Source organism: Dermacentor andersoni, chromosome 7 (genome assembly GCF_023375885.2).
Source record: "Dermacentor andersoni chromosome 7, qqDerAnde1_hic_scaffold, whole genome shotgun sequence".
In the NCBI taxonomy this organism is placed as follows: Eukaryota; Metazoa; Arthropoda; class Arachnida; order Ixodida; family Ixodidae; genus Dermacentor; species Dermacentor andersoni.
The window spans coordinates 83,803,040-83,821,404 of record NC_092820.1 but is presented as its reverse complement, the minus strand read 5'-3'; the positions used below and the strand labels follow the sequence as shown (position 1 = coordinate 83,821,404).

General features: G+C 43.0%; 1 protein-coding gene across 2 annotated transcripts; it reads right to left on the bottom strand.

The window, feature by feature from the left end:
- Positions 1-928: 928 nt before the first annotated feature.
- LOC129385467 (uncharacterized) lies at positions 929-17,440 on the bottom strand. Of its 2 annotated transcripts, XM_055072098.1 has the most exons (5): positions 17,314-17,440; positions 17,150-17,250; positions 13,557-13,676; positions 11,908-11,940; positions 929-1,221 (listed from the first exon to the last, which is right to left on the bottom strand). In XM_055072098.1, exons 1-5 carry the CDS (start codon positions 17,382-17,384, stop codon positions 941-943), a joined length of 606 nt encoding a protein of 201 aa, XP_054928073.1. In that variant the 5' UTR covers positions 17,385-17,440; the 3' UTR covers positions 929-940. The 2 variants fall into 2 exon arrangements, with proteins under 2 accessions (XP_054928073.1, XP_054928074.1); XM_055072099.1 differs by lacking the exon at positions 11,908-11,940.
- Positions 17,441-18,365: the final 925 nt, after the last annotated feature.

Below are 18,365 nucleotides of genomic sequence, written 5' to 3'. Positions count from 1 at the left end.
CCCTGGCATCACCACGCTCTGCTCAATCAGTTATACTGAAGGCGGCTAGTGATCTCGCTTGCGCTAATTGAGTGAACGTTCTGATCAGACAAACTCGAGTTCCTGGTGGGAGGCTGCACGGATATTACAAGGTATTAAATGCACTGCTCAAAGTAGAGCAGAAAGTAAACGTCATGCCAAACATTTCATAGGACGCTCACAAAGGCCGACGCTTTTCCGTATCATCTCTTGCATCATCAAGGTGCGACGCCTTTAATGCCGCTGCTGGTGTTCCTCACTGCTGAAGCTTATTTACACGTCTGGTAACTGTCACGCCAATGTTCCTGCTGCGCAGCAGAAATGAAATTCATTATAGCTAAAATGAGACAAGCACAAAAATGCAGAATCATATGCGACCACCGTTCCTTGGGCCTGCCTTCTAGGCGGCAAATATGTATTAATGCAATCACCTACTTAACCAAGAAGCAGTCCCTTTAAAGCTGCAGCAGCTCTCTCAGCGGCTGCGTCACGCATCTTGTCTCGGTGTATAGTTAAAGTAGTCTACATGAAATTCGAGTATGATGCCAAAGTACCGAAGAATTTTTCGTCCTCCATTGAAGTTGCCTGCGGCAAAATGTTCTTCTCTTTACTGTGCTTTATTTTTGTAAGAAAATGACAGTACAAATGAAAACTGACACAAAGAAGCACTTACCCACCATTGTTGCTTAATGGCTTTGGCGTTGCACTGCTAAGCAGGAGGTCTCTGGACAAAATCCCGGTTGTGGCGACCGCATTTTGATTTGGACGAAATGCGAAAAGAACCCCTTTGTCTAGCATTACAATCGCGTTGAAGAACCCTAGCTGGTCGAAATTATTCCTGAGTCTCTCACTACAAAGTGCCTAAAAATCAGATCGTGGTTTTGGCACGTAAAAGTCAGTAATTTTTTTAAGTATCGCTTTATTATTCAAAGCTTCGGCTTTCTGGCTGGTGTTGTGCGCTTTCTGGCTGATGCTGTGGGTTTTCAGGTTGTGCTTCCTCTTGTAAAGCAGCCCTGCATATCCTGTCCTTCTCACAGGCTTCCTTGCAGCTAGTGAATGTTGACGGCACTTGTATAGCATCTGCGCTTTCTTCCTGCGTCTGCCTTTGCTTTAGGAGTTGTTCCATACATTCTGTCGCCTCTTCTGGTTTTGTAATAGAATTCTTCAGCCGGAAGTCATACTCAACTAACTGTGCAGCCGTACCTGAAAAGTAAACAAACAATCACTAGGAAGCTGCGGCGCAAATCCAAAAAACAAGAACTGGATGATCGTTTTGATATTTGCCGGAACTTTTAGGATTCTCCTGTTGGAGATAACGTAATTTTAGTCCAGCTGCATTACTCAGAAAAGTGGACGTTACATTCACGAGAAATCGAAGCATAGCTTCAAGTAGTTAGGAACTTTACTATATTCAACTTGTTAATTATTGCATTACGGCATATATAGCGTTTCACCAATTGTATCTGGTTATTTTGCAAGGTTCCCTTTCAACAAGAGCCCTGACTTACATGTCTCTTATATAAATGAAGACAAAGCTAAAGTATTCTGATACAAATTAATTGCTTTGACCAACGAGACAAGAATTTGATCCATTACTGGAACAGTACGCTCAACATCAGGTGACGATCTACTCGCTGCAAGCCTGACACTCCGCAGATAATTTTACAATTTACTTATTTGACACAATTATTCTACAAAATATTTTGCAATTGGTCGGATACCTGTACTTGATCAACACGCTATCCCACAACCATCGGATTGCGTATTGCGGTTACGGGCTTTAGGTTGGATTTGTTGTTTCCATTGTTTTCTTCTCAACTCGATAAAAATCTTTGTGATCACTTGGCTATTATGGTAATGATACTTTACACACAAATATGTATACTCTTAACGCTTTTGTATTGATACAATCCGGTAATGTCATTTGTTAGGCTTTATATCTGTTTAATTAACAGGCACTCCTACATCCGTCAATGTCTCCCTGCAGATAAGTTTTTATTATGATATACTGTATTACATGGCCATACTTTCTTGAAACTGCTGAATTTGCAAAGGAACAATGTCGTAGGAAGCCACAAGGACAAAGTTTTGGCAGGTCTTGGTGCGGTTGCGACTCGAGGCAGCATTGTGGCTCAAAATGCTCCAGGCATAGAAATGAGTACATGGGGGAAGAGGAGCGAACCTAGAAGTGTATTTGCATACTGAAGCAATTGGTCAGATTCATGACAGAGCTCTCTCTGCAAAACTCGGGAAATGCTTTAAAAGCATCTTTTTTTTCTTCAAGTTCCCTACACAAGCGAATATGATGGCCTCGTTGCGGCCAAATAGATGGTGTCGGACTGTTCACGGCACTCTGCCCATGCTTAAACGACTTTGCTAAACTCTGTCTTTGATACCCAACCTTCGAACACTCCTGCGATGCAACGCCGAGGCTATCGCGAAACAGGGGTCGACGTGGTTCCCACGAAAATCATAGATATTAGTTTTTTTTTCGCAATTAGTGGGCTATCCGTGACGGTCAGCTTGTCATGGTCGGCACCAGTCTTCGACAGTTGTTACGGCTTCCAAGGAATAGGGTGGTGTTGCCACCTCGACTGAAGCTTCTTTGTTTGCCTTTGAATAGTCAACATCGGGTCCCGTCTCCATCCAGGCGTACGCTGGTGAAAAATATGCCCTCGTGGGAAGCGCCCAAAAAATGGCAATTGCCGTTTTGAGACACAACAGCATCCAACTTCATACTGATATCCACAATAGGTCCACATTTGCCTCCAGTACGTTTTCGAGCAAAATCTTCAGCTGTCTCTCTCGATCCTTGACGTTAGATGTCTTTGGCAAGCGGCCATCCTCTTCGTTGTCCGGGAATATCACCTCCAGATCCTCAACTTTACCCTCGCCTTGAAAAGTTTGCCACGCAATGCCACTGGTAACCGAACTCAAACTCGAGTGGTTGAGCCCGGAACGTTACACTTAAACACTCTCACAACATTCTTACTTACCTATTTGTACAGAGTGCTGTGCGTTACGCTGATTAGAAAGAGGTGGCCACCAACAAAGGTTCGTAAAGCAGCGGCGTATTCACCCACCATCTCAGCCACATGTTGAGAACGGCGACCTAACCGCGGAGGGGCCACGATCACATTAAGAGAACACTTGCAAAGGTCGGACAGTATGAAAATTGAAGTATCATACACGCTGCTTGTCGCAACGCTGTCAGCCCCAGAAGAGGCGGAATGAGCATTGGCAGTAGTAATGGTAGCAGTACCAGACTGCACGTTTGTGGGCTCCAGCTTAGACAGCTGAGCAGAATCGCTGTGCGGCGGTTCGCCTGAAGATCTGCCACGCCGGCAGCTCTCTCCAGCTGGAATCTCTCTTAAGACGGAGGCCACCATGTACGTCTCGAAGGCCTGCTTCCACTGGTCCCATGGAACAGCCGCAAGGCAATGCCAAGGCAGGAAAGGTTGCGGCGGTTGTATCCTCGGGATCCTCATCGTGTTCAACGAGAAGGAGATTCACCAGGAACCTTGCATGGGTCTGTCTATTCGTCGTCACAAAAATATTGTATTTAATAGCTCAGAGAATGACGACGCGGACGTGTCATTTGCCAATGATCCTCATGTGCTTTAATGGGATCTCGTTCCCTCACTTTTCGCGGGCACTACTGCATTTTCTTTAGTAGCTGACGCTTTTCTTTCCGCAAGTCGTCAATAAAGCTTCTTTTGCTGCTGTTATACTGTTCTGTGACGACCTCTCGGCTCTCGGTGGCTTAGTCCTAGTCCTAGAGTCCATAAATTTAAATGCTATTTTGGTACTATTTTTCCGCATTTGGTACCTTTACAAGATTAAGCAAGAAATGGTATCGCGTTTAATGGCGTAAGGGCGATGCCAGCTCCTGGCTTTTGCGGCCCCTTCAGACGCGACCACTACTAGGACATTTTAATAAAGTTGCGGATATTGAAGGCGTCGTCGATGTGGCCAAAGCTGGTCTTATTGCAGCGATCGTGCAGTGCCAAGGTGGAGTTCAGCGCGGCATTTCGTATAACAGGCGTGCTTCTCTGCATGTGAAAACGAACTACTCTGCCGCCAACTAACATTGCATAGCCATTGCCTGGGCGATAGCGAAGGGCGCTGACCGTATTTACACGGTCTTCATTTCGGAAGGATAGGGACTGGGAAGCCCTTTGTTCGCTCGCCAATCTCAAAGATCCCTAAGTGGACCAACAGCATACTTTCAAGGAGATTCGCTTTTTTGACATATAGTTCGAAGAACTTATAGCAGCGTAGGTATTGCGGAATATATGGATACTTTTTTCTGCTCTTTTATATCGAGTTTCGAGGCGATGCTCTCTGGGAGGGTGTAATGGCACAAGCATTCGTGGCTGTCTTATGGCTTGTTGGTGGTCTACTTGGTCCTCTGTAATGGTGACGGTTTAACCACGATAGCATACAAGAAATCACAAGAGAAGGCGACGGCTATGGGCGCTAACTTTCAACTACTTTTAGTTCCGCAAGTCTACAATATAGGAAGAATTGGGGATAAAAATTAATGGAGAATACCTTAGTAACTTGCGATTCGCTGATGATATTGCCTTGCTTAGTAACTCAGGGGACCAATTGCAATGCATGCTCACTGACCTGGAGAGGCAAAGCAGAAGAGTGGGTCTAAAAATTAATCTGCAGAAAACTAAAGTAATGTTTAACAGTCTCGGAAGGGAACAGCAGTTTACGATAGGTAGCGAGGCACTGGAAGTGGTAAGAGAATACATCTACTTAGGACAGGTAGTGACTGCTGATCCAGATCATGAGAGTGAAATAATCAGAAGAATAAGAATGGGCTGGGGTGCGTTTGGCAGGCATTCGCAGATCATGAACAGCAGGTTGCCATTATCCCTCAAGAGAAAAGTGTATAATAGCTGTGTCTTACCAGTACTCACGTACGGGGCAGAAACCTGGAGGCTTACGAAAAGGGTTCTACTCAAATTGAGGACGACGCAACGAGCTATGGAAAGAAGAATGATAGGTGTAACGTTAAGGGATAAGAAAAGAGCAGATTGGGTGAGGGAACAAACGCGAGTTAATGACATCTTAGTTGAAATCAAGAAAAAGAAATGGGCATGGGCAGGACATGTAATGAGGAGGGAAGATAACCGATGGTCATTAAGGGTTACGGACTGGATCCCAAGGGAAGGGAAGCGTAGCAGAGGGCGGCAGAAAGTTAGGTGGGCGGATGAGATTAAGAAGTTTGCAGGGACGGCATGGCCGCAATTAGTACATGACCGGGGTTGTTGGAGAAGTATGGGAGAGGCCTTTGCCCTGCAGTGGGCGTAACCAGGCTGATGATGATGATGATGATGACAATATATAAGCGATAAATTGGGCATACGGAAAAAAGTAAGAATAGATATTACGATCATTCTGACGTGGTCGCCACGAATCACACCTGCTTTTTTATTATTTTCCTTTAAACATAAGCACACAGAAATTCCTGTTCTTTTTCATATAGGGTAAACGGTGCAAAGGGTGGCGCCACGCCCACAGGGTAGCGTAAAAAAATATATATACCTTGGTATATGAATAAACGAAAGTAATGTGTAAACACAAGAAAAAATAATAGTACAGGGGAAGAGAAATGCAGACATACTGAAACACAGAGTGCTCTGGGGATACAATACGTACGAGGTGCTCCGGGGTATGTGGAAAGGTGTAGTGGTTCCCGGAGTTACATTTGGAAATGCGGTTGTTTGCTTGAAATCAGGGGTACAATCCGGACTCGATGGGACCCAAAGGTCAGTGGGACGCCTCGCATTAAGCTCTTACAGGAAGACTACAAATGAAACTGTGAAGGGTGATACGGGCTGGACAAATTTTGAAGTGAGGGAAGCTCACAGTAAAATTATTTATGAAGAACGACTGAGGAATATGGAAGGAAGTAAGCGTGCTGGGAAAGTGTTCACGTATTTGGGACAGGAATAACATTGGTCCACACTGGAGGAAAAAAAAATAGGAAGCTTACCAGCAAATATGCGGCCTGTATGGTGGTCAACACGGCAACAAAAAACGTCAAGTAGAAAGCTAGAGAGGCTGAGATAATCTCATGCATAGCGGACACGGAAAAAAACCTGCCTTGAGTAACTACTTAAGAGGAAAGAACGAAATCGGGAAACAATTTATTATAAGTCAAATGGAAGCTCATTATTATTCGAAGCGAGATCAGGATGCCTTAGAACCCGCACTTATAAAGCGAGATATGAGAAGGAAGAAGCATGTGCTTGCTGCCGTAAAGCTAGGCAAACGATGGATCATGTTTTATTAGAATGTGAATATATCTGCCACACAGTCTAGTTAGGAATCACTGGCCTCCTTCAAGCCCTTCGGTTTAATTAGAGCAGGTGGAAATTAAACATGTCCGCAAAAGAGATTAGTAAGAACCGATTGGAAGATTGGTGGAATAAAAGTAGGGAAACGACAAACAGTGGAAGCGTACAAAAAGAAAATTCACAACAGGGGTTCAGAAACTTTGGCCATAGGAATTCATCGTGGGTTTTCTTTTTCTTTTCTTTTTTTTTATTTCCTAACATAGGTAGGACATTAGTCAATAAAATAACATGAGCTTGGGGGCGCAACCCACCACCCAGTTCCAAAGAGACGCTCATTATATCCATCCATTCATTCAGCTCTCGCCGCTGGCGCGATCCTCTGACTTGTTTGTTATACCTTCCATTTCCGTGCGTTCTCTTCTGTTCGAGTGCGTCACCACTGTGTGCTTTTTCCTGTATGAATGCATTTCAGCGCAAATGACGTGCTGCCTACGTGCAAGTCTTACGAGAAGAACACCGCTGGAACATCGTTTCACGAGGTGCCATCGGACTTGGAGTTGAGGCAGAAATTGCTTGCTGCAGTCCCGCGGGATGGATGGACCCTAAACGGCCCATCATGCTGCACAAATATTTGCAGCCGGCATTTCAAGCAAGAATATTTTACCGAAGCCTAAAGACGAAAGCTCAGGAAAGGTATTGTACCGTCTGTTCTCGATGGTTACCCCAGTCAGCTTGAGCGAAAAGCTGTACAAGAGAGAGGCTTAGCAAGTGTAAACAAGCGATCATGGGCTACGGGTGTGCTACAGACGGATGCTCCTCAACCTGTCGCGTCCCCATCGATCTTTCTTCCATCTTCAATCTCTCTCCAACCAATGGCTGAGTAAGAAGACACTTCCATGAACGTGTCACTTCGCGCATGTACAAGCCGGCGAGCCAGTGCGATGCCCGCTATCGCGTAAACAAGGCGCAGCGTAATCAAAGTGTCCAAGTGGATAGCAGGGCACCACCATACATTCTGACTGCGGAAAGAACAAAATGGAAGCGGAATGAAATAGATCTCAAAATCTAAATCCAGCAACTTCGACAGGGAGTTGACAAATATAAGCTGGAGCTGAATGCCCTGCAAGAGGACAGTCTTGCGGATGACTTCCGCTATATAAGAAAGGCAGCCTGGGAGAAGCAACCTGCTGCGTTGCTTTTGCTCGACAAAATAAGAAACTTCGCGTAGAAAAGACCAACTTGGTTTGAGGAGACAACTCGTCACTGTGTTGGTCTCAGACACTTGTCAACAAGGAATTATGAACACATGCGAGCTAAGGAACTCCTGAAACTGCCCTGTAGAAACACTCTATCTGCACATGTCGGTATCCGAATTACGGGGACAGGCTTCACAAAGCTTTTTGAAACACGGCTCGAAACAGAATGACAGAATTTGCTCGCACCCCGCTCCAATGTGTGCTGTCATTGTTGATGAGATGCGAGTAAAATAGAAACTCCAGTAGCACAAGCAGCAAGACTGTTTTGTTGGCCACGCAGACCTTGGCTCGGGAGACTACAATGATAGTGTTTTGGCAAACTAGCTTCTCTGTTTTGTGATCAGCGGATTGTACACGGCTTCAGAATACCGGTAGGTAACTTTTTCACCAAAGGGCTGACTGGCGCTCAACTCCTTGAGCTGGTTTTCATCATGTAGAAAATGGAAACGTGAGTTTCGTATGAGAAGGCTAGGTACTGACAACCACAAATTATATGTGCACGCATTTACACTACTGGAATATGCCTATCTCGCTTATCAGATCGAACATCCCTATGACCTTGAGCGACCCCTTTTCCTTAGCTTTGGACATTGCCGTGTTCTGACAAATGTTCGTTCCCATTTCTTGGCCCCTGACATCGCGGCAAAAGGAGAACTATCATCTTCGCATTTAATGTGGTCTACGAGCTTCAGAAAGCCTTGTCAGATTAGTGCGCTACGTCAGTCCTAAGCATGCCTATCCAAACAATATTGAAAAATGAATGTCGGAAGGGACGCGCAGGTGTTATTTCCTGCTCTATCTGCTGCCTTCCAGCACCTGAAAGAACAAGACGGTCATACTTGTAGCGTATTATTGGCACGCGCAGGCCCTAGTATTACATTCATGAAGTATTAGCTTTTAGCTTTGGTCTGTTTTTCATGACAAAAGCGAAACAACTCAGCATCTTCGTTTGAACTTTCCAGAAGCCAGCATTATGATGAGGTTGACGGGGACCGGCTCGAGTGGCTTCAAGCTGCTATGCCGACGTACTTGGAGGAGTTGAAAAAGAGGTGTAGCCATCCGAAGATCTTTTTGACCGAGAAAACATATAAAGCATTTCTCATCACTACGTATTCAACTGTGGCATACATAAAGTGTCTGTTGAGGGCTAAGAAGTTTTCATTCGTGCTTACGCGCAAATTTAACAGTGACCTCGCAGAATCTGTCTTCATCACATTCTGGATGTCTTCGGGTTGCAACGACACCTTGAATGTTCGTGCAGCCCTTTCAGGACTTGAGAAAGTGCTTAAATCATAAATTGCTGCCTCAAATGCAGTTTCCAACGTTGCTAACAGCGAGCCTGCAGGATTCTCCAATGCACTGCTTCCAGGGACACCGGCAGAACAATTGCACGCGCGGTGACAAATTTACAAAACTGCAGTGACTGTTATAGAACTACTGAACACTACGCCCCTGCCTCTGCACTTGTCCTTCCTTCAGATTTATGCGACAGTGTACATCGGAGGTTGCAGTGCTCGTGTTATAATAGAGCAAATAACTGCGAAAACTCTAGCGATTTGCACTAAGTGCCAAATCAGCTACTCCTGAGGTTTACTCGCTGCCACAATCGACGTGGATTGCCTTATCCTTCGTGCCAACTCCTATTGGTCCTTGACACACTGTGGACGTCTGCTCAACAGGCACTGAAGTGAAATTGTGCTCTTTAGAAACCACTAACTAGCCTTGTAGAAAGTGCTGTTCCTGCGCTCTGTGTCTTCGAACTGTTGAACTGCACGCGCAGCGACGAGCCGCACAGGCTGAAACTGTTGGATCTGATTTGTGTACGGTTCCAGCGACCTCTTCTTTTGAACTACGCATTCTGTCTGACTGACAAGTACGATGCCTATGCATCAACCTCATCATCAGCAGCAGCAGCAGCCTGTTTTGTGTCCACTGAAGAATGAAGGCCTCTCCCTGCGATCTCCAATTACCCCTGCCCTGTGCCAACCGATTCCAACAACTGCCCGCGAATTTTCTAATTTCCTCGCTCCACCTAGTCTTTTGTCTTCCTAGATTGCGTTTTCCTTCTCTTCGTACCCATTCTGTAACCCTAATGGTCTAACGGTTATCTAACCGGCGCATTACCTGACCTGCCCAGCTCTATTCCTTCCTCTTGATGTCAACTAGGATATCGTCTATACGCGTTTGCTCTCTAATCCAAACCACTCTCTTTCTGTCTCTTAAGGTTATGCCTAGCAATGTTCGTTCGATCGCTCTCTGTGCGGTCCTTAACTTATTCTCAAGCTTCTTTGTAAATCTCCAAGTCTCTGCCTCATATGCCAGCCCTGGTAAAATGCACTGATTGTACACCTTCCTTTTTAATGATATGGTAAGCTTCCAGTCAGGAGCTGACAATGTCTACCGTATGCGATCCTACCCATTTTTATTCTTCTGTGAATTTGCTTCTCGTCATCAGGGTTCCATGTGAATTATTGACCTAGGTAAATTCACAGACTCTAGAGGCCGACTGGTGATCTTGGACTCTTGTTACTTTGCCCGGCTATTTATCATTATCTTTGTCTTCTGCATATTATTCTTCAACCCCACTCTTACACTCTGTTAAGGTCGTCAATCCTTTGTTGCAACTCGTTTGCATTGTTGCTGAATAGAACAATGTTATCGGCAAACCGAAGGTTGCTGAGATATTCGCCGTCGATTTTCACTCCTAAGCCTTCCCAGTTTAATAGCTTGAATACTTCTAAGCACGCAGTGAATACCAATGGAGAGATTCCGTCTCCTTGTTTGACCCCTTTCTTTATAGGTATCCTCCTGCTTTTCTTATGTAGAATTAAGGTAGCTGTAGAACCTCTGTAGATATTTTCCAAGGTATTTACGTAAGTATTCTGTGCTCCTTAATTATGTAATGCCTCTATGACTGATGGTATCTCTGCTGAATCAAATGCCTTTTCATAATCTATGAAAGCCTAATAGAGAGGCTTATTGTACGGTGCAGATTTCTCGATAACCTGATTAATGGCATGGATGTGATTCATTCTAGAGTACCCATTAGAGTATCCGATGCCTATTAGTACTTCGCAAAAAAGCCCCTTTCAAGGAAGTGCCTCAAACTTTCAGGTGAGAGCAACTAATAAATGCTGCTGTTATTTCTAGCACGCACCATTACTCGACATTGCAACCCCAGAAACGTGTCTTCTGCCTTTTCGTTTAAACCGAAAGCGAGCACGTACACTGCTGGGCAGTGTCGCATAACAACACTAGTTACCGTTTTCACTTCGCGAATCCTACAATAAGGAGCAAACCACATATACGTATGTACCTCTCAGCTACGAAATTATCAATAAAAGAAATACGGGCAGTGCGGCCAACGTGCGTTGAACCAGGGCCTGGCTCCCCTGGTGCGCGCGCCAGTCGAGACCGGTGGTGGATTAGAGAACAGCGCCCTGTTTAGGTGGCGGCGCCTGGCGGCCAGCTTCGAACAACCAGCTTCGAGCATTACTCTAATTTTGAAGGTAAAACGTTCAGCTCAAAACCGAGGACAACCCACAAGGAACAGACGAGACGAGCACTGGCACTCACTAACAACTGATTTATTCTTCTTGCAACAACACATGCTTCGGCAACAAAAGACACATAAAGTAATGTCACACTAAAGCCAGTTACCGAACACGTACGCGCAGAAAATTATATTCGACTAAGTACAGAGACAAGGCGGTATTACTGATAGAGTCGTCTGCTTGTTCCATTATGTGTAAAACCTCCAAGGCCAGCCGCGCATGTTCATTTGTACTTCTGCCGAGAATCTACGTCTCATCAAATGGCGGTCAAATTATGCAAACAACGGGGCGCACCTTGTTACCCATCTTAGTTCTTGCTGTAGTTGTAAACCGCGATTCATGTACCGCAGCACCGATAACATGGGAAGAATGCCTGCTTTAGTGAACGTTCTACATTCCCAGCTATTTTATTTTCTTTCAAGCAGGTATTTTTGTTGGCCACCCGCGGCTCTGTTTGCTCCTGTTTCTTGAGTCAAACGCAACTAAGCACACATAATATGGCGATATTTCCTGGTCAGCCCTCTAGAGTAAATACGTGCAACTGATACGTGGAGCTTCCACTGCGGGTACCAGTATGTACTGTTCATAAAGTGCTAGCTGATAGTTGTCGTTCTTCCAGCAGTTCCCTTTTTATTTCGCTCACCTACTTCCCCGCGCTATTTAGTGCTCATACCTGCGCTCCAATGTAAGAGTTGTTATCCTTATTTCTTGATGCTAATATAACGCACGTGCGAGGGACAAAAATTTCAATTGTGCAATACATACCCTGGGAACGCGAATTCCTCACATCTTTCTGGCCTGTAAAGGACAAACGTTAAGGATTATTCCCGCATGCAGTAAGATTTAGCGCTTCATAAATGCGCACACAGGACTGAAATCCCCCCGCCCCTCTGCTCGAGGCTATCGTTTCTGTCTTGCTCATTTCTGTTTGCTCGTTGACTTCCAGCCCGTTTTTACAAATGCGAGCCGCGTATAGGGTGGCGATGCTCGTCAACACCGATAACTAGAGCAATTTTAATGGTGTTTCCTTTAACCCTTCATGATACTGCTATTTTATTGCAGTGACGCGTCATCTGGCGCCAGTCGCTGAGGCATGCGCTGCGTTCGCCCCCCCCCCCCCCCCATGCCAAGCTACTCGCCACCCACATGTCTCATCAGTATTCTACATCTTATAGTTATGTACGTCTACTTAAAGATACCGTCCCCAACGCGAGTTCGTGCATTAGATATTACCGGTCGTGCATGTTGCCCGTATAAAAAAAAAGCTCCGCTGAGTGAAAGCGGTACAAGTTATTGCCGAAGAAATAAAAAAATAGAATGTGACCCACACAAGAAACCAGCATGCGGTGAGTATACCGACAATCATGGCATCAAAGATTTCTGATATAGCGCGATATAGAATTCAATAACCCAATATAGAATTCAGGGCAGCGTGTTCATTTAATGTAGCGATTAATTTATACCTTGAGTTCTTTTGTCGTGTTTAAATTGATTTATTCGTGTTCATGCTTTCATTGTTTCCATACCAAGAAATGCAACGCAAATTGAGCGTCTGCATTGAATACCAATTTCCGTATTAGAATAGACCCAGTGTAGTGCTTTTTTTTCCCTTCGAGCTATTTCGTCTTACGAAATTTACCAAGGGATGACCATGGATGCCGTCGCGCACGTTCAGTCCTGCTGCTGTTTTCTTACCATATCAAGTAGAATTATTCAATAAATTCAATGACAAATGTTTTGTTCTTGGGACAAAAATCGATGCATGGGCGGGGTTATTCTTAGGGACGGCACAAATAAAGTCGCCAATAAAAATATATATTAGTATACTAAGTGTCACGCCCACTGAATTTCTCATCAAGATATGTTGCCGACAGTGCAACCGACATTAAAGAAATAAATTTAACCGACAACAAATTTAGCCCTTTCCTTTGGTACGAATAGTCATTCTGTAAGTGGCTCTCAGTTTAGTATATTATATGCAGTGTCAAAGTAACCACGGGCGGCTTGCACAATCATGTAATAACGAAAATAATAGCGAAATTAGGAACGTGTTCTGAGGACTAGGCGTTGTCTATGGAGCATTTGAGACGCATTCTCAAATTCGTTATTACTTTCGTTCTTAAATGTTTGTGCAAGCTGCCCCAGGTCATCGAAAATTTTGTAGAATAGTCTACAGGACTAACGGGCCTTTTTATATTATTTTACGAATCAGCGTACAGCTATGGATTGCGTCCCCATCTCCATCAGGATCATTTAGGTATTTTTCCGCAAGCAAAACAACGGGACACCATTGTTATTCAATGTGCATTATGAAATGGTTTGAAGCAGTAGCGCTGAATTGTTCTCATATTTCTGGGTAATTGAGGGGCAATCATTGGTATTTCATTCTTGTTGTTCAATATTGCGAACCTTACCTGTAGCAGGAAGATTGCTGGGTCGCGTGTAGTACGTGGCGGTAAACAAAGCGCACTTCTTGTCACTGCTTTCGTACAGCATTACCTCCAAGCTGTTCCAGGATCCGGTTCTCCCATCGCCTGTGTCAGCAAGAAGACATTCATTCATTACCGCTCACTTTATTTTTTCTCCCAGAGTGCAAAAACTGGGTATTTCTCAGCTTTCAGCCAAATACTTGCTTTACAGTAAAGGTGTTGGTGCAACTAGGAACACTCGAACACATTATATGCCAGGTTTCACGGTGTCGTGAAAGAACTAGACAATCCGCGTATTTCATATTGAACGCAGTGTGGTGCATATTATCAGCAACTTTCAGGCTAAATATGAAAAATGAGGTATCAATTGTGGCCCAACAGAAACTCATAAACCCGTGTTAGGCCTGTTTAATGGCTATATATGAAACACCCACAGTTTCCCTATCGCTTTCGAGAACCTATAGCACCAGCAATTTCATATTTAAACAGAATGGAGGACAAGTTTCAGGCAATATTCTCCGCAATTTAGAACTGCAAAGATTTATAATTTTTGATAATTTATTATATATCATAACTTATAAAATATTGACACAAAGCCGTGGGGCTCCCGCACAGCAGAACGGCGCGCGAAAAGGTCAGCGCCATGAAAGACGATGAAGTGCGTAAACTACACGCTCTTCTTCTGGCCCTCCATAAAATAGAAACGTCTATTTTGTAACACTCCCGCTCTAATCTACGTTACAATACACAATATGTAATATATAATATTTATTATACTATGATTTAATACAATTATGGATGTTCCCTTTCTTCGTATGCCTTATGTAGCAGGTTCGTCAGGTATCCTGTACGTACTAAGCAAAGAACCGTCTTTATATTTGTTTCAATAAGAGGAATGTTGTGAATTATGTACAAAACCTAATCTACGTACAGGAATCACAGCCTTTGTGGAAAGTTATTTGTTCAAGTAATCCGCATAGTTAGACGTGCATTTCACAAATGTCGTAGGAAGTGAGCCCAACGTAGCGGCGGAACTCAACGTGGCACAGAGTCAACATAGACGAATAGGAGAAGTTTTTTTCTTTTCAATCGCGTGAAAAGGTTCAACAATGTCACTAATTACAGGCTTTCACAAAATAAGATCCCTATAGAAGCGCCTGAAATTGGTTCATGACAGTTATCCGTAGCATTATTTGTTGTCACAAAACAGCCCGCAACACCTCGTTCAACTTTAGCGGCAATGGAAGAAATATGAGGGTTGATCCGCGGAGAAAATATAACGTTTTGTCCTAATTGTGAGCTTCTTAAATATTTCGCGAATAGTCGTAATTTTTTCCGTTATAACAGGTCGTTGAGGTGACGTCAGTGAATTAAACGAGCCACGTTCTTTTAGTGTATTTTGGGATTACAGAACTGCTAATGGGTGGGTGCAGGCTAGGTTTAAAGTCCATGACATAATTACCACCTCTGGTTTAAATTTATTGTGTAAGCGCAGCAGAGCGTTATATTTCGGTTGAAACATTCATATTTTCTCAATACTTCGCAGAATCAGAATCATAATCGGTTTTTTTGTGAAGAATAAAAAGATTAGAAGTTCTTAATATACATAAGAAGGTCCCGAAGCCAAAGACTGCAATGGGACCTCCTTTACAAACTAAACCTAATAAAACCCAGATTACAACAGTTTCAACAAATCGTTAACATGGAATAATTACAGGTTTTATTATGAATAGCATGACTGAAGAAGTTAATGTACATAGATAAGTAATGTAACAAAGCACTGTAGCATAATCTCGTTGACGACTAATAAATTAACACAGCAGGGCACTGATAATTCAATCAAAATAACTTGAAGTTGTCTTAGACAATTCTTAAAATTGAACGTTTGTTTAATTTATTGTTTATTTCAATTGAATTCAATTCAGTTTATTTCAATACCACAGTTTAGAGGACCGCGAAGAAAAAACCTTTTTATGGCTTGACAAGGTCCGCAGCCCTTTTTAACAAGCAGTGACAGAGCATAGGGTTAGGTGGTACATATTCAGCTAGATTCACCTAAGTCCCAATAACATAAGTGACAGACATAATGCATATATATAATATATACATACATATACATATATGTGTAAAATGAATTCAAGTGAAACAGAATGTACATGTAGTACATATAGCACTCAGGTACAATTGAAACCGCAAGAATTGATGCTAATTACTAATGTACATATTACATATAATAAATTGACAAATGTGTCACACAAAACATACTGCAATGCACAATTCGGCAAATACACTGTTCCAAAAAACACAATTTCTTCCTTTTTTGCGGAAACAAAGAAAAGACAAGAAAAAAGTACAATAATGAAAGTTACACAGTGTAGATTTTGTTCAGACAAGACGGTCATCTAAAGCGCAACATTTGCTATGTGTAATTAGTCCTTGCCGGTGGCATCTCCCAGATTTCGCAACTGCGCGTATTTAGCTTCCCATCTCTGCGTTTTAAGTTCGAGATAGTATTTAACATGTTATTATTTCTGTTAATACCTGTCTTATACCGGTGAATTAGTGTTTGCTCATAAATGTCAGGCATAGGAAATAAATTCAGTTTTTTGAAAGGCCGCCGATAATCAGGCGTTTGCTTTTTGATGGGCTTGTTGCTCTTCAGCATCGATGGATTCTTTCAAACGTCCTCACTCAGAATTAATTCTGAGACCAAAATTTCAACTGGTGTCACTGTATGCCTTCAGACCGCCTACCCAATGAAATTCAATGCGTTTTACGAATACCAACAAATTCAGTGCGCTAGCTCGGAACAAATCTGCCACCGACATCAAATGTTGCAAAATACGAAGAAAATAGTGGATGATGTAATTTCGAAGATAAGTATGTGAGGTTTATTGCAACCTTTAAAATTTCAAGCGCTCAGCAGTGTTTATGGCTTTTATGCCTAATATTTAAACGTATCATCAAGTAAGTATAGTTCGCACTAAGTTTTCATTCGATAAAAATGTAGACATCGAAGGGGTAATATGTGGTAATATGATAACGTTTGTTGCTAAATATGCACTTAGTAAACATTTGCTGAATATTTGTGTTCTTTCTAAGTTTCAGTCGTTATAAAAAGTCCGTAGGGCACTTGCCCGGGGTCCCCGGATGAGCTACTGTTGCAGTGACTTGATATGTTGAAACATACGTTGGGGTATGTTGGTTATGTTCGCACAAATTTTGCAGTGTACACATAGCAAAATTACAAGAGCACAAAAGCGTTACAAGGATGCTTTGTACGCTTCGTGAGAGCAGGATATATATGATAGATTTCCCAGGATATGGAGTACACGTCATATTTGAGGTGCCCGCAATGCTTGCGCATGTGTGCCTTAATTGAGGCAAATGAAATTGCATTTACAACTGCGCTAAAGAACAACTTCAGATATGGCTGTGATTGTGCAGCGTCGCACGACTCTACCTTAGTTCTTTTTAATAAATTCAATTTTAAATGAAAGCAGCCATACTACAAAGTTTTGTTAATGTAAACATTTGTTCGTTAGTACACAAATACCAAAACTTCGAAAGGTACTTACGGCGTGAGTTCGCCCGCGCGGGTGATACTTTCATAGCATTGTATGAGTTTACTGACGTAGGCTTCTTCAAAAATTCTCCATGGAGGTCCTTGCTCTGGAAGCTATGTCATATAAGAACGCGTATTAGTTTATGGAAATGTCTTCATAAATCTTGGATTCGGTACCTTTTCGGTTCCTTGTGAAGCCTCGTAAAGTAGGTAGAAGTCTCATTTGTCTCTTGAACGACGTCGAGCATGCACGGGTATGGCGATCCGCTTAATCCTAATATCCAAATGAGCTCACCAGTTGCATAAAACTGAAAGAGAAAGCAGCACGTTTGCTTTAACATGGTAGACTTCTTCAATTTGTTGTGGAAGAGGCCGATTGAGTGGACTCACATCATACCAGTATTTGGGGAAAAGAGCACGAAGAATTAAAACCTCATCTGTGGGTATAACTTAAGATAGTGTTATGTTTATTGCTACTGTCGAAGAAAACCAGAGGGCAGGCATTAAAAATACTCCGGCAGTTCAACCTCCTTGTTTCATGTCTCTGATTCCGTTTCGATCATCTCATATACCAACGCTCGGCTGGACGTCACAGGTTCCATTTCACAATAGCAACGGGGAACAATGTGTAAAATATCTACATTAATCGCACCGACTTTCAATTTCTCTACATTCACTACAGCCACCTGGGATGACTCTACGTTGTAGAGGTAACCAGTTGTGCAGCCTTTCTAAATATGCAACGCTTAACTGAGCATCTGCTGTTGTAAGCACTACTGCATGGACCATGAAATTGTTCTCACGGTTTTGCTTGGTTTACAAGTTGGGTTTTTATTCTTCTATTTACCGTACATAGTTCCTCGTGAATAAATACTAGAACTACTCGTTCACCTTTGTTTTTAGCCATAGGGAAGAAAAAAACGGCTTATAAATCAACACCTGCTGATATTTAATACAAAGCACGCCTGAATTGGCGGATAATGGTTGTCATGAATCAATATAAGTGTTCTGCAGTGAACTGGTACTTCTCTTGGAAGGCTCTTATGCAGGGTATCTCAACTTTCATGCACCAAAATGAAAGAATATGCAAATGCCACGTAGCTGGGCAGAGCCATGGTAGCACTGTTTTCCGTCGGTTTGAGATACTCAGACTATTTCTGCATTCCGCCTAATTACATAATTGCACTTCATTATTTACTCAACTTCTCAAAAATTATAATTACATTAAA

Excerpts from the sequence above, each read along its gene's own strand:
- LOC129385467 (XM_055072098.1), bottom strand. The coding sequence starts at position 17,384 with ATGCTCGACGTCGTTCAAGAGACAAATGAGACTTCTACCTACTTTACG. Across the intron at positions 11,941-13,556 it reads CAGCAATCTTCCTGCTACAG|GCCAGAAAGATGTGAGGAAT; the intron begins GTAAGGTTCGCA and ends TGTCCTTTACAG. Across the intron at positions 1,222-11,907 it reads GAGGAATTCGCGTTCCCAGG|GTACGGCTGCACAGTTAGTT; the intron begins GTATGTATTGCA and ends TTTACTTTTCAG.